The sequence below is a fragment of the Poromitra crassiceps genome (genome assembly GCF_964638095.1).
Source record: "Poromitra crassiceps genome assembly, chromosome: 18".
NCBI lineage: Eukaryota > Metazoa > Chordata > Actinopteri > Beryciformes > Melamphaidae > Poromitra > Poromitra crassiceps.
Window position 1 is genome coordinate 20,318,156 of NC_139636.1, and position 18,930 is coordinate 20,337,085.

Sequence of the window (18,930 nt, forward strand, 5' to 3'; positions counted from 1 at the left end):
GCAAGAAAAGTAACAATTCTGTTATAACAATGGAACTGGTTGGAATGAACCCATTCATTGGTAATACAGCATCTTGATGACAAACTAGACTAGATCTGGCAGTTTTTCCCCTGTTTGGATGCTCTATTAATAGCATAAACTACCAAAATGAACAGAATTCACCTTTAACTAACTAACTAACTAACTACATATCCCATTGCATCGATGTTCATACAGCTCTGCGTGACACGCGTTTTACGCACACGATAGAGGGAGTGGGGTCGGGTCTGTGTTTACTTCCGGACTCCGTTCTAGTCTCGTTCAGAAAACAGAGGGAGGCTCTGGTGGAGAGACTGTGCAGCAGCTTATGAGCTAACACGGTAGCCATACAAGGCTTCATGACAGAGGGTACCCGGGCTTGTCCAGTGGCATCCCGACACTCAGCTCATTCGGCGCGAAGGACATCCTGTGGCACCGGCCGGCGGAGAGCCACTGCACTGCACCCCGGACACCCCGCGGGACACCACGCAGACCGACCCGGGAAGTGGACCGCTGCCCCGCTCCACTCGCCTTCGAGCTCAAAGTCACTCAGTGCTGCACTCTCCCGCTACCAGCTATCAAACTCACCCGCCTGTGTTATTGCTAGTTCATGATCCAAGCTAGCCGAGGATCAAAACAAGGACAATCATCACAAGTTTCAGCGACATCTGATTTGACCGCCCCGGATCCAGCCAGCGGGACAGACCGGGGGCCCGGTTGGTAGCGACAGGATTTGGGGCCAGGCAAGGAAGCGAGGGTGGTGGCTGGATAAAGTAGGGGTCGCCTCCAGCTCCTGGTGGATTTATCCCCTGCCAGCTACCGTTAGCTGAACTAGCTACAAACATCATCATGGATTGGTTAATGGGGTGAGTAACGTACAGCTAACTTGGCTAGCTACTAGCTGGCTTACGACTATGACAGGTCAACCGCGCAGTCTTTCAGATGCTGGTGGCAAACTCATCGCTTTGTCTTTGACAACACCGCCGCCTCCACCAGACAAATGCACTGTCTTGTTGAATAGTGTTAAAATTCCACTCTGACACATTCATTTAGCTAGGTGTGTAGCTGTAGCCTGTTGCCTAGCTTAGCTTAGCTCTGTTAGGCTAGCTTGGTAGCATAGCTGGCACCGTTCTCATTTTGCAACGGTAAAGCAGCCTAATGTTACCCGGGCGATATTTTGGGCATCTCCGTGGCCTGCAGATAAACTAGTCAGCAATGATGGCAGCACCCAGATCGGGTCGTGACTCGTGAGAATATCTATTTAGAAGCCAGTTTGCTATGCAGGCAGCTTATTTATAGGAACGATTTACGCAGCAAGTTGGCTAACGTTAGCTGCCTGTCAAGATCGCCAAACGCCACTATGCCCAATTTATTCCCTCTGCAAGGTGCGCCTTCGCTGGCCAGCCACTAACTGAACTAACGTTAGCAGTCATGCTAACTTAGCTAATGTGCTAGCTTGGGAAAGAACACCAGTTCTGGTCAACCAGCTCATTGCTGGAGAAGATACGTTTCTTGTTAGATACTCAGCTTGCTGTATACTAAAACTAAATTAATTTAATTAACCCTATAAACCCACAGGCCCCAAGCTAATAAGGGTGAACAAAACATTACTTAAATGTTCAGTGAATGTAAAACCAATGCAGTGGGTAGTTTAGCTGTGAAACACAGCATAAGTCTAGTGTTTAGAAAGTGTGTGTGATGATGTCTTCTTGACACCTCGCTGCAGGTGATGATGCTGGTTTGTCACTTTATTTTTGGCTTGCGGGTGTCTTCTCGTCAGCTTGGGTGAGAACTGGTGGTCAGTACTGGATGAGGTGCAACGTTTTCTATCACAACATGACACCTGGTGTACCATGTGCTTTCACTTCATATTTAAGATACCTTTATATTCACTCTCAACCTATGATAGAAATGTGTCCGACGACCCATCCAAAATCCTACCAGGTCTGCTGTCATTTATCTTAGAATTGGTTGTGTTATTTTTTACGTAGACATTTACAATGCAAACTCAGCTGGACAGAGGCACAGAGCCTGAGCCTTATTAATTCGTTTGGCTTAAAGGAGGGAGTCCCAGTGAAGTTCCAGTCCATGCTTTGAGTTTGCAGTTGCTTTGGAATATTAACATATTTCACAGACGGCCATAATCTTGCTCTTTGACGCTTAACTCAGTGAAAACCACCAGGCCCAGATATTTTTTTCCAGACCTGTCCAGTAATCAACACATCTGTTCTCTCTGGGATATCACAAAAGGATTTGAGTCACACAAGGTGTGTCTGTGTCAGCCTATTCTCTTTGCAGCCTGGTTATCTGGTGCGTTGGCTGGCAGCAGCAGTGTTGTGAGCCAAACAGGGCAAAGGAAGGGAGGAGGCCGGTTGTCACGGGTGGTTCTCCGCAGTGTGACATTTTGGAGATAACAGCTCAACCCCTTGATACCACCAGCCAAAATACCAGCCAGCTACCATCAGCGTGAACTAATTGATTTTTTTTAATGATATACCGTACATGTACCGTATATGTTTTCCTGCTTCTGACATGCTTTGTCATCGCTTTGTTGATGGGTTCTTGCATTGAGGGGTCAGTTCGTTCAGTTGTAAATGGGATTTCTCCTCTCCACCTCTTTTACTCAGTCACTCAAAAACATTTTTACCCCCCCCAACAGTTGGTGCTGTCAGACTTGAGTTAGTTCGCTCAGTGATATGCTAGTTAATTCTTGCTGTCAGAGGAGGGGAGGAAAGCTGTGAGACACACTGCTGTGTGGAGTCTGTTTTGTTGAATCATTTCCTTTACATTCACACACACACACGTATACACACACGCTCACAGCAAACTGTCAACTGGCATCCACCCGATGCATAGAGAGGCAGAGGTTAAAGAGCAGAGTTAAACCCAGGCAAACGTCTGCTGCGTGCTTGCTAACAGCCAGCCAGCCTTAGTCATCGGTTATTTCAGTCCAGCATCCTTAAAACAAGCCATTGTGCTGCTCTCATAGAAAAATAATTCATGGTTATTTATGAACTAAAACGGTTTTATTCGTTACATGGAGTAGGATACCTATAGTACAGTGGCTGTGTCATTATTGTCAGTTTGGTATGTTCAACTGTCAGACCTCTCCACCTGACTGACGCAGATGCCATTTGTGTGTTGATGAGACTAGGAATCAAATATCATGATTTTTAACCAAATACCTCGATTGATATTTTGATATTGATATTGCAGAATTATTGTAGGGATGAGTGACTATCGGTGCTTTCACAAACATAATGAGATTTTTTTATGTAATGTATGTAAATAATTTTATCATTAATGTGAATATAATGACTAAGTGGGTAAAAGCAAATAATAGAACAGTCTGGTAACTAAGTTCAGAAAATTACATCACTTTACTGCACCTTTTAAAACCAGGAAAAGACAACACTGCCATATTACCATATCCAAAATCTAAGACAATATCTAGTTTCATATCAGTGATATCACAATATATCGATATAATATCGATATATTGTCCAGTCAGCCCTAGATGAGACTTCATTTGATTTAATCTCAAAGGTTTGTGTGCGTGCGTGCATTTGAGCTGAATGGATGCAACCTGGGAGCAGGCAGGCACACGTCCAGGCTGCATCACTGATAGAGTGGAGTCCATGAATGAGTTAACCAAGCATGTAATCACTCTGAATACAGAGACCCGGGGTGAAGGACGACACAGTCAGGACCCATGGAGGAGAGATGCTGCTTATGGAGGAGAGATGCTGCTTATGGAGGGAGGAAGTTAGAGTGAGAAGCATGAGGGAGGAAATGCAGCGAGTGGTGAAAGAAGCCGATTTGGGGAGAAATGGGAAGGTGAAGAGAGGAAGGCAGGGGGAGCGTGATGATTGATTGATATCTTTATTGATTCAATAAATACGTGATTGTGCATGACAATACAAGAAACAATATTGATCAAAAGGAATTAAACACAATAAAGCCCGAGGGCTTGTTTCCATTGTGGCCCTTTGTATGGATGCTTATAGGCCGTGTTGGGACCCATGAAAAAGTGCTTAGAAAATGAGTTTCGTTCCCATGTCATGGGCACTACTCATTCAATGCATTTTTTCATAGACAATGCCCTTCTGGACTTTGGGTTAAAAGTTCTACTCATAATATCCTGCAGTATTTTGTCACCAGCCAGAAATGTATAAACAGTTTATAACCAAAAAACGAAAATCTTGTGCTGCTGTTTTTGCTTGTAAAATGTGTTTTTGGCAACACAAAATCTTTCTCAAATGTCATAAATGCTAAAATGCATATACTTAACATCTGAAACAAGTATTGGTGCCTTTAGTTTACTCATGTGAATTTAGATCATGAAATGTAGCATATTTGTTAAAGAATATGCTTCAACTTAAGTGTTTGCCACACAGTACAATGAAACCTCCACAGTAAATTGTGCCAAAAGCTTATGTTTCATACATAGAAAATGTCTCAACCTACTGTGTAATGAAAGGTAGAAAAGAAAATCAGGGCACCTTGGACCAAAATGGCAGAAAATCTATCAAAATGTTACCACGCCCCCTAAATTGGAATAATGCAAAAAATGGACAAGACTAAAAATTAAAGTACTAGAGGTCAGAATTATTACAACATATGGTATGAAACATTTATTCAAGTACCACAAAGTGTCACAGCATCTGTCATTTGTACACCCCCCCCCCCCCCCCCCCGCCAAGGAAATATATGAAAATACAAAATAGCATACAAATGCATCACAATAAAACCTTCTGTTGGCTGTGTAAGTAGTCTGTGCTGTTTGCATTTATGCATTGCATTTAACTGGATGTAGGCAGTGTGGCAATTCTTTAACAATTTAACAATTTAACAATTAACATGGTCCAGTTCTAGCTGATCAGCAAGTTCAACACTTCGCTTCAGAATAGTGTTAACTGTTGACATCTCTGTCGGTGAAGCCTCAATGACTGGAAGATAATACAGTGCTGACTTAGGTAGAGTGGCATCACTTTGTAGCATTGTGTGGAAACCTGTCCAGCCTGGTACTGTACATGCTTCAGCATCTGTGTTCTTCACTAAAACATATGCCAGTTCTGTTTTGGCAGCAGACACAGTGTTCAACCTGTACGTTTCCACCTGCAATGGAACACTTTCATCCTGAAGCAAGTTCTGTGGCCCTTGTCTTTTAGTCTGTGGATAGTGTTGTAGCGGGATGCTAGGAGGTGCTTTGAATGTGTAAACTGACTTCGGCAGTGGCTGTCTGTCTGGTCTAGACATTGTTTCAACAACAGAACTTTGTACCATAATGCCATTTGTATGGTGAGTAGTTCCACGACCTGACAGTGTCTCCTCCCCAAAATCGATGTTATCCCACACCAGTATGGTTGGTGCCTTCTTTGAGAACCCCTTAGGGATTTTGTCTCTGCCCTCTAGAAGTTGTAGTGACGCTAGGCTAGTGTCTAGACTGACAACTGTGTTCCATGAAGCACAGTGTCCTAATCTGTTCAGTAGTGACAGAACATTGGATGAACCTGTTAAATGGCGAACAGTTAGACCAAGACACAGTGACTTAGGCGTCTGCTTCCGACCTTTAGAAGCAAGATACACAATGTCTTGACAAACAGATAAAACTTTTAGGTTCACATCTTCAGGAATATCAACATAATGGTCTAGTGTTGGTTCCTCTGTTGCACCTATAATCCTGGAAATCACATTGAATAGTTCAACTGGCACAACAGATTTTGCGTCAGAAACATTCAAATCCTCTGCTGTGGGAGGCCAGGGGCATTTCATCCCGGGAGTTTCATTCACAAGTCTCTTCAATATCAGTCCTGCACTGTACAGTGTCCTTGTGTGCTCTGTAGTTTGTCCAGATGTGTGTTCATTGTCACTTTCAGCTTGGCTTACCTCGGTTGACTCAGTTGTTGTCGTGTCTGATGGATGCGGTAGCCTGTCTAACAGTGTATCTGCTGATAATGTTTCAACAAAAACCAGTTCGGAGATGTTGCGCGTTGCAGGGCTGTGAAACACCAGCTGGGGGAAATCACGGGCCAACCGCTTTTTCAGTTTATCCTGCCTGCAAAATGAAAATATAGAAAAAGACGAGCACAAATGTATAAATAAAGGGATTTTTTTCACAATGAGAAACAAATACATTAAAACATACTGTCAGCCTTTCTTGTGAGCGAATAAATCAATAAAATGGAAACTTTTCAGTATGAAAGAGGTTCTTTTTTGTTTACTGAACTGTCAAGGACACAGTTACCTGTAGTCTGAAGCATCAATATCCTCATTCTTCTTAACGATGTCTATGAACTTCTTCCTTAGTTGGTTCATTTTCAGGATTTCTTGTTTATCGATAATCCTTTGACGGATGACTCGTTCGCAGAATATCTTGTAGCTGGCAGGAAAGGGTTGTTGTTCATTTCTGAAAACACACACACGCAGACAAAAAAATACTTAACATGTGCAAAGAGGTCTGCTGTCAACATTGTATCTAAAGACAGACAAAATAGTATTTGTTGTAGGTCAAAGCCTTACTTTTGAAATGTGCAGTGTTAATGCAATGTAATAACTCACACTTCATCTGTGGTTGCAGTAGCTATGTGTTGCCGTAGACTTTGACAAGGACCTTGTGTATTCTCTGTAACAGGACCTGTTACGCACTTCCAGAGACACACAGTCTTTGTCTTTGATATGCAAAAGAACGCTAGAGTCTTCCTTCTTCTCAGCAGCCTTCCGCAACTGGCCTGAAAACAAAAAAAAGTTATAATCAGCTTTACTGTCAAATCACACATTTTATAATTAAAAAAAAGTGGGTGACATTTGTTTTTGTATCTTTTATCCATTGTATTGTTATTACAAGAAAACAGAGGGGGGGGGGGGGGGCAAGGAGATCAAGGCAATAAAAGAAAATGCTCCCTCTCTCTGTGTGTGTGTGTGTGTGTGTGTGTGTGTGTGTGTGTGTGTGTGTGTGTGTGTGTGTGTGTGTGTGTGTGTGTGTGTGTGTGTGTGTGAGATAGAGAGAGAGAGGGGGGGGTCGCTTACCTGCAGACACTGTCTCTGCTTGTGAAAGTTGATCCTTCTTCCGTTTTCCACCAACAGTAATATATTTGTCCACCTTTTTACAAATGATGCAGATGGCTGGAAAGACAGGGCCAGCAGAACGGACGGGCAAACCTGTCCGAGACCGAACTTTCTTTCGGGGGGTTTCAGACGTGGCTCCGTCGGGGCCGATGCTGTCCGAGGCTGCGGCTGCATCTGGTTCTTCTTCTTCTTCCCCCTGCACCATCTGTGTGCAGCGTTTCTCAGCCAAACCCAAACGTCTTTTACAAATAAAGCGACGGTAACGGTGAAATCCAGCGTCCTCGGGAACATGGTCAAAATCCACGTCCACGCAATGTTTAAAAGTTTCAGCGATAACTTTACTATCGCCGTCCAGACAAAGCCACTGTTTGACGACAGACCTGTAAGTGTCCCACCTTGTCTGGGTAAAATCCTGCACGTCCTCATTCTGTACTGACAAAAAGTGCATATAGCATCGTTTGGAGTCCTTTGATTCCCGGCTTTTACGCACTTTTTTCAGCTGTTTTGGTTTCTTTTTCCCCTCTTCGCTGCTTGAACTGGTGGTCGCCATGGCTCTAATGTTATTACGGCAAGGGAATAAAGCGGCTACGCGATTGGTCCACGTGACCAAAACCACACCACTCCCCTTGCACAGATTAGTACGCCTAGTAAGAAATAGTGCCGTCTTTGACCACTGATTATAAAAATACTGCAGGATAACACGAGTAGAACTTTTTTATTTGTACTTTCTACCTATAGATCTCTTTTATGGAGAAAAAAGTGTGTAGTGCCCCTGCCGTGGGAACGGAAGTAAACGAAAATGCTAGTCACAATATGGCCTATTATGGGAGATGCCATTCTGACTGATGGAGAGGGGATATGATATGAAAGCCGTTGATGAAATGGATGATTAGAGAGGAAAATGGAGGAAAATGTGGGGGGACAGGAGGACTCACAGGAGATTGGCTGATGCTCCCCCCAGGGAACCCAATGGAAGGCCAGAGTGAATGACAAGCCCATGATGGCCCAGTAATGGTGGAGGGATTGAGGGAGGGCGATATGGAGAGGGTCACATGGGAGCTTATGGTGGGTGACATGTAGCAGAGCAGACTTTGTCTTCTGGTTTGAGCAGGAGGCAAAATGCCACGGTGGCTTGGAAGTGTCTGGGTGTGGAGATGAAGCCTCTTGGCGGTTGCATTCATGTCTGTGCACACTTTGCATACGTGTATTAGCCTGAAGCCTAAGTCGGTGTGTATTTTCTGAAAGCGACGCAGGCTATCTGTTCTGTCCGCCATGTTTTTTCTAGGGATGGGCATCGAATTTCGAATTTTCGAATAATCGTTGTTATTATTATCAAGGTCGACTTTTATTATTGAAATTCGAAATTCGAAAAAAAAAAAAAAAAAAAAAATTTTTTTTTTTTTTGAGTGAAATGTTGCATTGTCTCCCCTGATTCTAAGTATAGTCAAATCGCTTGGTTTGAGCAAGTAAACATTTTTTATAAGCATTTTAAGCAAGGTTTATGGAAAAATTAATGGCAGATGAAATCCCATGAAGAGGGAGAGGGGGTGACTTTGGCACCCCTTTGGCACTCAGACCTGAGCCTACTAAATATTTAATGAACCACTCATGATTGTCAAAACTGTTTTTTATTTTCGAAAATGTGAATGTCATGTAACATGTTCTTTACTTCAGTGGTGCAATGCTTGTTTGAGCTAAAAATCCACAGCAGAAGCTTTTTATATTAATTAATAAAGCCGTAGACTTAGAATCAGGGGAGACAATGCAACATTTCACTCACAAAAAAAAAAAAAATTTTTTTTTTTTTTTTTTTTTTTTTTTTAAACATTTTTTTATTTATTTTCGAAATTCGAATTAAATTCGAATTTGGCCAGCGAATTTCGAATAGTGTTTTTGCTAGAAATGCCCATCCCTAGTTTTTTCTTTCTTTCTTTCTTCTGACAAGGAGAATGCATCCTTTCGAAGCTGAATGACCTCATCTGTCCTGATCCAGAGTCAGACGCGGCCGACGTTACATCACTGGAGGGATGCGCGCTCACGCTGCCTAAATGCGTCTTTTCCTGCTGGCTGGAGTGACAGATGTTTAATCCCCTTGCTTTGGAGTGATGGCTTGGTCATACTGAGAGGAGAGCGAGGCTAAGTGGAGCAAGCTTTAGGCTGCCTGACCTGAGAGTCAGATCTAATGTACACTTAGCTTTCACAGACAGCACGCCACGCGCCAGCCCTCACTTCATGCTGCTCTGTAGACGCTGTGTCATTAGTGTCAGAACATTGGAGCAGATCAAATCAGTATCAGTCAGACATTCCAGTAATGAAGGCTTCATGATGAGATATAGCTTGCTGTCTCTTCTAATTTTGGAGAAAATGGTCGTCATATTTGTTTGCCTTTGAAACACAAACTTTGTTGTTGACTGTCTTGATCGGGTTGTTTTTCTGCAGGGATGGGCACATATGCAAATGATGTCTTCGTGTGTGTGTGTGTGTGTGTGTGTGTGTGTGTGTGTGTGTCCCTCCCTCTCTCTCTGACCTTTCAGGTTGTTGACTGTGAACACGACTGTGTTGTCACTCAGTCAACTTCTCTTCTTGAGTCTTGAGGTGCGGCAGACAGAAGAGGGGAATTCATGAGACTGAGGCACTTCTAGGCTCAGGCTAGACTTCCCCTACTTTGAGAAACGTGTATTTTTTTCCACTCCCGGACGGTCACACCGCTGTCGCACACATCCTAAAAGGAAGGAAGTGTGAATTGGTGTGTTTGTGTGTTTTGATGTTTTGACGTGTTGCTTCTCTCTGAGTGCGGGTGTGATGAGTAATATATCCCCTTTATGATTTTGACTCATGTTAAACACACATAGATGTTCCAAATGGGGATTTTGCACTCTGTAACCCTGTCCTCGTTCAACCCTAATGCCTTATTTCCATCTCCACCACACACACGCACACACACACACACACACACACACACACACACACACACACACACACACACACACACACAGACACACACACACACACACACACACACACACACACACACACACACACACACACACCACTGCACACTCTCGGTGTCAGCCCAGGTAGCTGTTTCCGCTGCTCGCACGGCGGATGCGGTGCTGATGAAAGAAGCTGTGACAGAGGAGCAGACAGACCTGCTCTAGAATAGAAAGGAACAGGTTCTGGAGTGGGCCTGGTCTTCTGTGGGCTGGGCCTGGTCTTCTGGGGGCTGGGCCTGGTCTTCTGTGGGCTGGGCCTGGTCTTCTGTGGGCTGAGCCTGGTCTTCTGGGGGCTGGGCCTGGTCTTCTGTGGGCTGGGTCTGGTCTTCTGTGGGCTGGGCCAGGTCTTCTGTGGGCTGGGCCTGGTCTTCTGGGGGCTGGGCCTGGTCTTCTGTGGGCTGGGCCTGGTCTTCTGTGGGCTGGGCCTGGTCTTCTGGGGGCTGGGCCTGGTCTTCTGTGGGCTGAGCCTGGTCTTCTGGGGGCTGGGCCTGGTCTTCTGTGGGCTGGGCCTGGTCTTCTGTGGGCTGGGCCAGGTCTTCTGTGGGCTGGGCCAGGTCTTCTGTGGGCTGGGCCTGGTCTTCTGTGGGCTGGGCCAGGTCTTCTGTGGGCTGGGCCTGGTCTTCTGTGGGCTGGGCCTGGTCTTCTGTGGGCTGGGCCTGGTCTTCTGTGGGCTGGGCCTGGTCTTCTGTGGAGCTTGGCTTGGCTGGCTGTCTTATCCCTGGTAGACTGTGTGGTTTTTTAGGATTGATCCGAGGCCCGAGGGGCAGGGCTGTGTAGCAGCAGAGGGGCAGGGCTGTGTAGCAGCAGAGGGGCAGGGCTGTGTAGCAGCAGAGGGGCAGGGCTGTGTAGCAGCAGAGGGGCAGGGCTGTGTAGCAGCAGACTTACCAGAAGGCCTCAGTAACTGGGTTTCCATCCAAATGTATCGCATAATTCAAGCGAATTTGTGAAAATCCGCAAAATAAAATGCGAATTTATGCATGTTTCCATTCAGTTTTGTTTAGCGAGTTTTGGGAGTCGGCAGGTTGAGCAGTAGGTGGCGCTTCTCGGAAAAGTGGAGGGGGAAATGCAAAAGACACCCGAAGAAGAAGGGGGCGCGATGGGATGATGTCATAAGAGCGACATGATACTGTAGCCGAGCGTTATTAGGCTGCGCATAAAAAGCAATAAACGGAGCAACTCCCACTTGAACACTCTCACCATGAGACGCCAGCTTTATTATTCTTCCCGTTCTCTCATCCTCGTACCAAAGAGCGTGGAAGGAAAAGTTCTTTGCTCGTACTCTTCCAGCCTCAAGTTCCCCACAACAACCACCACACACTTCCGTTTCCGGCCTTCAACATAAAAGCCTACAGTGCTGCCTAGAACGTAAACATAAATTATATCGCATAGCACCTTCATAAAAATAGCTTACAATACTAACAACAACTAGTCTACGACAAGATGGAGAGAGTGTTTGCAAACATCGTGGCTTTTGGGAGGACTCTCATAACGGCATTATCAACGTTAGCAATTTACATCAACATCCTGATGCAGAAACGCGAAAGAAGGCATGCAATGATGAGAATAATGTGGGAAGAAGCTGGGGCTGGACCCGCCGCGGTCCGCGTGTCTGGGAACGTAAACGCAGTAAGGAGTTTTGGGAAGTTGTCGTCCAGCACCATTTCACACGGTACGTCATCGTTAATTCGCAAAATCTGTTTCCATTGCAAAAGTTCGCATCTTCCTAGTGTCGATACGCTGATAAATCCACCCCCTCCTAGCGTAAAAACTTTTATGCGATATTTCGACCTTTATTCGAATTTCTGGTGTTTCCATTCAAGTTTATATTCGCATTTTGGGTAAATGCGAATATCCAGAGGTGGATGGAAACCCAGTTAGTGTCAAGTTTGTGAAAGAGCCATTAACTAGCCCACTTTGCAGTGAAGAGAGCTTCTATTGGCTTAGCCTCTTATCAGAGCCCGCTGTAAGAATCACCCTCTATTAAGAATCAATTTTTGTGTCTGGCGCTTAAGTTATTTTGTAACTACACACCCAAGGCAGTCCAGGTCAAGGCAGTCCAGGTCAAGGCAGTCCATGCCAAGGCAGTCCAGGCCAAGGCAGTCCAGGATAAGATTTCTAAGAGCATGCAAGCTGGCCAGATCTTTAAAGGGAATGGGATAGTTTAGTTTGTTTGAAGTGGGGTTGATGTATGAGGTACTTGCATACAGTCAGTGTACTACATCTACATGCAGTAGAATGCAGGTTGTTGTATGAGGTACTTGCATACAGTCAGTGTACTACATCTACATGCAGTAGAATGCAGTCCCAGTTTGGCGAAATGGAGACCGGCCGCGTCATGCAAGTAGAGACGTCTGTTGAGTGTGAAGGGGGCCATGAGCAAGAACGTAAAAGAATTACCGAAAAAATACATAACATGCTTTCATACTGCTCACCTGGCATAATCCAAGTCTCCACAAACCCTGAGATGCCAAGTTGACTTGAAAATATGTCATTCACACTAGGCCTGCACGATATGAGGAAAATCTGCGATGTGCGATAACATTGTTCGATATAGTGATGACGATACGACTTGCGATAAATAAACAAATATTAAAGTATGCATATTAGCTATACAGTTCCTGTGTCTTTCTGCTTTTTGTGTCTCTCTCTGTCTCCCACTCTCTGTCTCTGTGTCTCTCTCTGTCTCTCACTCTCTGTCTCTGTGTCTCTCTGTCTCTCACTCTGTCTCTGTGTCTCTCACTCTGTCTCTGTTTGTGTCTCTCTCTGTCTCTCACTCTCTCTCTGTTTGTGTCTCTCTCTGTCTCTCACTCTCTGTCTCTGTGTCTCTCTCTGTCTCTCTCTCTGTCTCTCACTCTCTGTCTCTGTGTCTCTCTGTCTCTCACTCTGTCTCTCACTCTGTCTCTCTCTGTCTCTCACTCTCTGTCTCTGTGTCTCTCTCTGTCTCTCACTCTCTGTCTCTGTTTTTGTCTCTCTCTGTCTCTCTGTCTCTGTGTCTCTGTCTCTCACTCTCTCTCTCTGTTTGTGTCTCTCTCTGTCTCCCACTCTCTGTCTCTGTTTTATGTCTCTCTGTCTCTGTTTGTGTCTATCTCTGTCTCTCACTCTGTCTCTGTGTCTCTCTCTGTCTCTCACTCTGTGTGTCTCTCAGTCTTTGTCCCTCTAACCACCCCCCTCTCTCTCAGGATGCTGATGTGTGGAGACGTTTGCGTGCTTGGTTGCTGTCAGAGCTGGACCTCTCAGCCGCAGAGTGGAAGGCAGGGTCCAACAGGCTCAGGGCGCTCAGGGAAATGTTGAACAACAGAAGCCAGCAGGATGGTGGTAGTATTCTGAACTGAGCATGACTGTAATAGCTGACATGCTGGGCGGGCTGGGCAGCATTGCATCGTTGTACCTGCGTCTATCATGGCGTCTCTGTGTGTGCTCTGCTGGTGTGTTTTGGATGGGAGGAAAGGAAGGCCGGTGAGCAGAGTAGCGCTAGAGGGGCAGAGTCCAAATAAACAACTAGGCCTCAGCTGCCCTCCCTCCCCACATCAGTGGCGTTCTTTAGGGCGTTTTCACACCAGCCAGTCCGGTTCCTTCATTTGCACCAAATGGAAAATGGTTTTTCAGCTGGTTTGGTTTCACACCAGGTCAAAAGCAAGCGGACCAGATATCCACCAACCCTCCCAGACTGGCCAGGAGACTCATCTCCCGGGATGGAAAATATAAATTCCCAGAGATTTTTTGCTGTAGCCTCCTAAATATTTTATATTTTCTATACAGTCTAGGCCGGGTCATGAGGACCGGTGTATATTTGGCATTGCATAATTGTGTGTGTGTGTGTGTGTGTGTGTGTGTGTGTGTGTGTGTGTGTGAGTGAGTGTGTGAGTGTGACAGACAGACAGCAGTGAACCAGAATGTGCATCTGAGCAGACCTCTCCGTTATGAACCTGCTCTTGAATTCCCAAATCTGAACCGATTTCTGTCATTCAACTTGCTCTGTATTCACAAAGTCAAACAACATCGCCCTGTGCCACGTAAGCTTCTATCACCTGTCAATCAAAGACCATGACCCCAAACAAGAGGCGGGCTGATATGTGTCATTAACGAGGTCATTTGGTAAATAAAACAAAAGAGAAAACCCTGGCAACTTCTGCCTAAAGTAGGCTATTATCATGGAGAATATGACCACTGTCAAATAAATAATGATTCATGAATAAAATAATAATAAATTATAAACGTGCTGCAATCAGACAATATTATCACATAAGATTAGAAAACCTTTTCTGATGAGACCACGACTTGGTGGTATTTGCCATAGGAGGCAGTGAGGTAAATTGCTCCAGTCCAAACTGCTGATCCCCCAAAAATAATCCACACAGTTTCACCAAAACAGCATGTGAAGAATGCTCGTCCTCAGGAGCTAGCTACAGGAGCTGTTTAATCCAAAAAATGCGCGAGGCTCCCTGCATTTGGGCCAGATCGACGTAGGATCACGTTCTCAACTTCTCACCACAAACGAAGCGCTCCAGAGTTTGTTTGGAACCGCACCGAGACGAGACCACCACCTCTCCAAAGAGCTCTCGGTGCGCTTATTTGGTCCGCACCAGAGTTTCATTGCTGCATTCACACCTGCCCAAACGAAGCAAGGTGCGTGTGTGAAGTGAACACGCCCTTATTTTGAGGCTAGAGAAGCTGAACATTAGATTTCTCATGGCTCATAGAATAAATACAGCATATTGTCTCTGTCAGTGTGTGCCGCTCTCTAGCCAGCCTAGCATCACTTCAAATAGTGACAAATGAAAGCAAAGTAATAGTGGGTGTCATTTTTCACGTCTCGTCATTTATCTATATTTTCTTGCTGTTCTCCCACTTGTTTTGTTTCCCGCGCGCGCGCGTGTTTGTGTGTGTGCGTGTTAGTGTGTGTGTACACGTGCGTGTGTTAGTGTGTGTGTGTACACGTGCGTGGTCGTGCTCTCGATCGCACATCTGAAACTAGCTGACTGTCCTCCTGCAGATTTCTCCACTTCCCCAGCAGCACAACAAAGCAGAACGTGAGCCGAAGGGCCCTCGGCACAGCGCTAAAGCTCAGCTGTCATAGTTCAGAGGTGGCGATGACTTCAGGTTTCATAGAAAGGTGACACCTCGGTGCCTGTAGTTGATCCAGTAAACAGCCACGACGTGCTGCTGATCTCCACAACTCCAGCACGGCTAGGTGTCGGGGGGGGGGGGGGGGGGGGGGGGGGGGTGATTGCATGTGTTAACATTTGTCATCTAAGGGGCCCTTTACACGAGGACAGTTTCTGGAAGAAACGACACAATAGCGTTTCCTTCACACCTTTTCCTTCACACCTTCTCCCTGTTTACATGAGCGCTGTTGAATTTTTAAAACACCGTAATGTACATGCCAGGTCGCTAGGTGGCAGTGTGATCACCTTATTCTTCGTAATCGTCTTTCCGGTTTTAAACACGGAAGTAGAGTACGCCTACCGCAGTCATTTAGACTTGCCAAAAAGCTGTTTTCAAGCTAAAATAAACCCCAAACCGTTTTAAAGTTTTAATATTTGTCGGGTGAGAACGTAACATATATGTGACCAGTTTATCAGAATAACGCCTATTGGAAATCTTTCTGAATGTTGCCAAACTTCATTCATACTGACGTTTTATTTTGAAAATGGTTGCCAACTCGCGCACGGCTATGGTGTAATCGCGTGTGTCGCGTGTGCAGGCCCGTCAGAGTTTCTGAAATGTGCCGTCTCAAAGCGATTACATGGAGCGCTCAGCGCTCAGCGTCACCAAGAATTTCACTCTGGAGGGTGGTTTCAAAATGTGTCGTTTCCTAAGCCCAAATTCGCCGTCGCCGTCTAAAAGGGAGGCACTAACGATAAAATAATTCCCCGTCTTCGTGTAAAGTGCCCCTAAGACTAGCTGGATAACTTGTAGCGCCTACCCTGGTGTTACGGTGCAAGTCTCCGGCAGACCTGGTGTCTAAAGAGAAGCTCTGAGTGAGTGAGTGTGTGTGTGTTCAGTGAGTCTCCCCCAGTGCTGCTGTATCACGGAGTGTAGTCTTTAGTACCTCCGCAAGAACACTGAGGGAGATATAAAGGCTCTATTGAATGCCTCTCGAGGAGGTAAATCACCTGGGTATGAGAACACGCACGTGCGCGCGCACACACACACACACACACACACACACACACACACACACACACACACACGGTCCTGGATAAACAGTGCTGCTGTACTCTCTGCGTTGTCTCTTGAGACACCCGGCTCTCCACTCGCCTGTCTTCCCTGCTCTCTGAGGCGCAGTAATGAAGCGATACCGGGATGACTCGGCCATTTGCCTTCTACTGAATATGCATAAGTGGAGAATCAGAGAGTGACAAAGGCCTGTGTGTGTTAATTGGTTTTTGCTTGAGCTGGAAATTCTTGCTGTGTGTTGTGTTTTGAGCTTCTTCTTCTTCTTCTTTTTTTTGGACCAATATGCTTGAGTTAGGCTGATGTTTAAAAAGGCCTGAGGGCACAACATGCTGTGAGTGCAGTGAAACCTAACACTATGATAGAACAAGACCCTGCATACGCAACCCAACTTGATACCTGGAGCTGGGCTGGCTGAACCTTCTCCGCCCACTCAAATCTGACCTGACCTGTTTGATTTTTCTGTGGCTGCAGTTACAATGCCGTCATTTACTTGGTGAACTAAATGTATTTTGGGAGATATATTATATCGGTTATTTCAGCCACTTACCTTCGCCAAGGAGGTTATGTTTTCGGTGTCATTTGTCCATTTGTCTGTTTATTAGCAGGATTAGGGAAAAACTACTCGGCTGATTTTCCTGAAATTTGGTGGAAGGGTGTAGCATGGGCTATTCTGACTCACTGGAAGCAGGGATAAGCTCGGCCATTGGTGCTGAGTCCGACCATTTCAGTCGGAGCGTGTGGGAAATCCATTTCCGCTCCCTGCATGTTGCTCTCAAATGCCTCCGCCGCTGTGAAACAACAACAACGCTAGCTAGCTAGCTGGCAAGGCTTAGGGTTCTGATCCGCTAGCTAGCAAGGCTTAGGGTTCTGACCCGACTCACCGAATTGACACATCATAGCAGGCTGGAGTATTGGCCTTGGTGGAGGTTTGCGCTCCCCGAGTGCCTCTAGTTTAAAGATATTTAGCTCATTCGGGCCGCTCTGTTCAGCTTCTGTAGAGCTGCCCCATATGCTTCAAAGCTTCAATCGATGTCATGTTAATCGATGTGCAAATCAGTATTCGAATTTGTGGTTTTTTTTCTTTCTTTCTTACATTTATTTTTAAATAGTAATCCAACATTATTCATTATGCATCAACTTTCATTATTATCACGTATTCTTTCAGACAAGAACATGTAATGTTACTTAGCAGCACTGAAACTGTGGCAGTTTGACCATGCAGCCAGCAGGGCCTACATTATGTTGTTTTGATGGGGGGCTATGGCTGTATTTTATTTGATGCGATTATTGCACATTTTGTAGCCATTTTCATTTCAATAAAAGGAAAATCCTTGATGTCAGATTTGTGTCCTTGCTTTCGAGCCCCCCCCCCACACACCCACCCCCGCCCCCCGTGGTGTGTGTTTGTGTGCGTGTTTGTGTGCATGTGTGTGTGTTTGTGTGCATGTGTGCATGTGTGCATGTGTGTTTGTGTGCATGTGTGTGTTGCCTCTATGTTACTTGGCAGGACAGTGGCACCATGCTGTGAGTGTGACTGTGTTGACTCTTTGGTAACACTCTGGACAGCCCTGCCCAGGGCCCAGAACTGCCACTGCCAACGGATGGAGAGAGAGAGAGAGAGAGAGAGAGAGGACAGAAAAGACTGACAGAGGGCGGGAACGGTCTTAGGACTAATCAGCTGGTGGGTGGGTGTGTGTGTCTCTCTCTCTCTCTTTCTCTCTGTCTTTCTCTCATTCATTTTGCATTCCGCGTTTGTGTTGTCACAAGAGGGCATTTGTCTCAATCAAAATGTGTTCAGTTGGACAGTTGGACGGACCTGTACACATATAACACACACACACACACACACACACACACACACACACACACACACACACACACACACACACACACACACACACACACACACACACACACACACACACACACACACCACACCGTTGCATCACAGCACTCCCCTCCCCACACCACAGTGGTTTGCGTCACATTGCCGCTAACCTGCCCATCTATGTCCTTGTCACATCATAGGCATGCAAGCACACAACAAGCATTGCACACACACACACACACACACATACACACACACATACATACAGACACTCTCTCTCGCTCTCTCGCTCTCCCCAATCTGTGTTGCTCTGCTGTCTGTCTCTGGATTGTCTGACTGATGCCTGTGTGTCCTCTTTTGTCCCTTTAGGCTTGCTGTAGATGTAAAGTCTCATGAGGGTGAATGACTAAGACCTTTGAAGAGATCAGAGTTGGGGATGAGAGAAGTGATGATGAAAAATTGGGTGGGAGGGGGGGTGTGTGTGTGTGTGTAATGAATGAATAAGATAGAAAGTTGTCCATGTGAAATGTGGAGAAAAAGCAGAGCAGTATAAATTCAAAACACCAGAGAGAGAGAGAGAGAGAGAGAGAGAGAGAGAGAGAGAGAGAGAGAGAGAGAGAGAGAGAGAGAGAGAGAGAGAGAGAGAGAGAGAGAGAGAGAGAGAGAGAGAGAGAGAGAGAGAGAGAGAAGCAGTGGGACAATATTGGTGGTGCGGGACTAAAGAGCGATGGAGGGAGGGGAAACGATGGCAGCACAGAGGCAATTGGGTGAGATGAGATATGGAGATAAATGGGAAGTTGTGGTGAGGGTCAGAGGTCAGATTTTGGAGCATCAAACAGGGTT

The 18,930-nt window shown here is 45.7% G+C and overlaps 1 protein-coding gene across 1 annotated transcript in view; it reads left to right on the plus strand.

The window, feature by feature from the left end:
* Positions 1–345: 345 nt before the first annotated feature.
* The window catches only part of mob2a (MOB kinase activator 2a), a 107,050-nt gene continuing 88,465 nt past the window's right edge, over positions 346–18,930 (plus strand). The window contains exon 1 of the mRNA XM_083654546.1: positions 346–884. Coding sequence (XP_083510672.1) covers positions 868–884 — 17 coding nt within the window. The 5' untranslated portion in view covers positions 346–867. The remainder of the gene's footprint in view (positions 885–18,930) is intronic.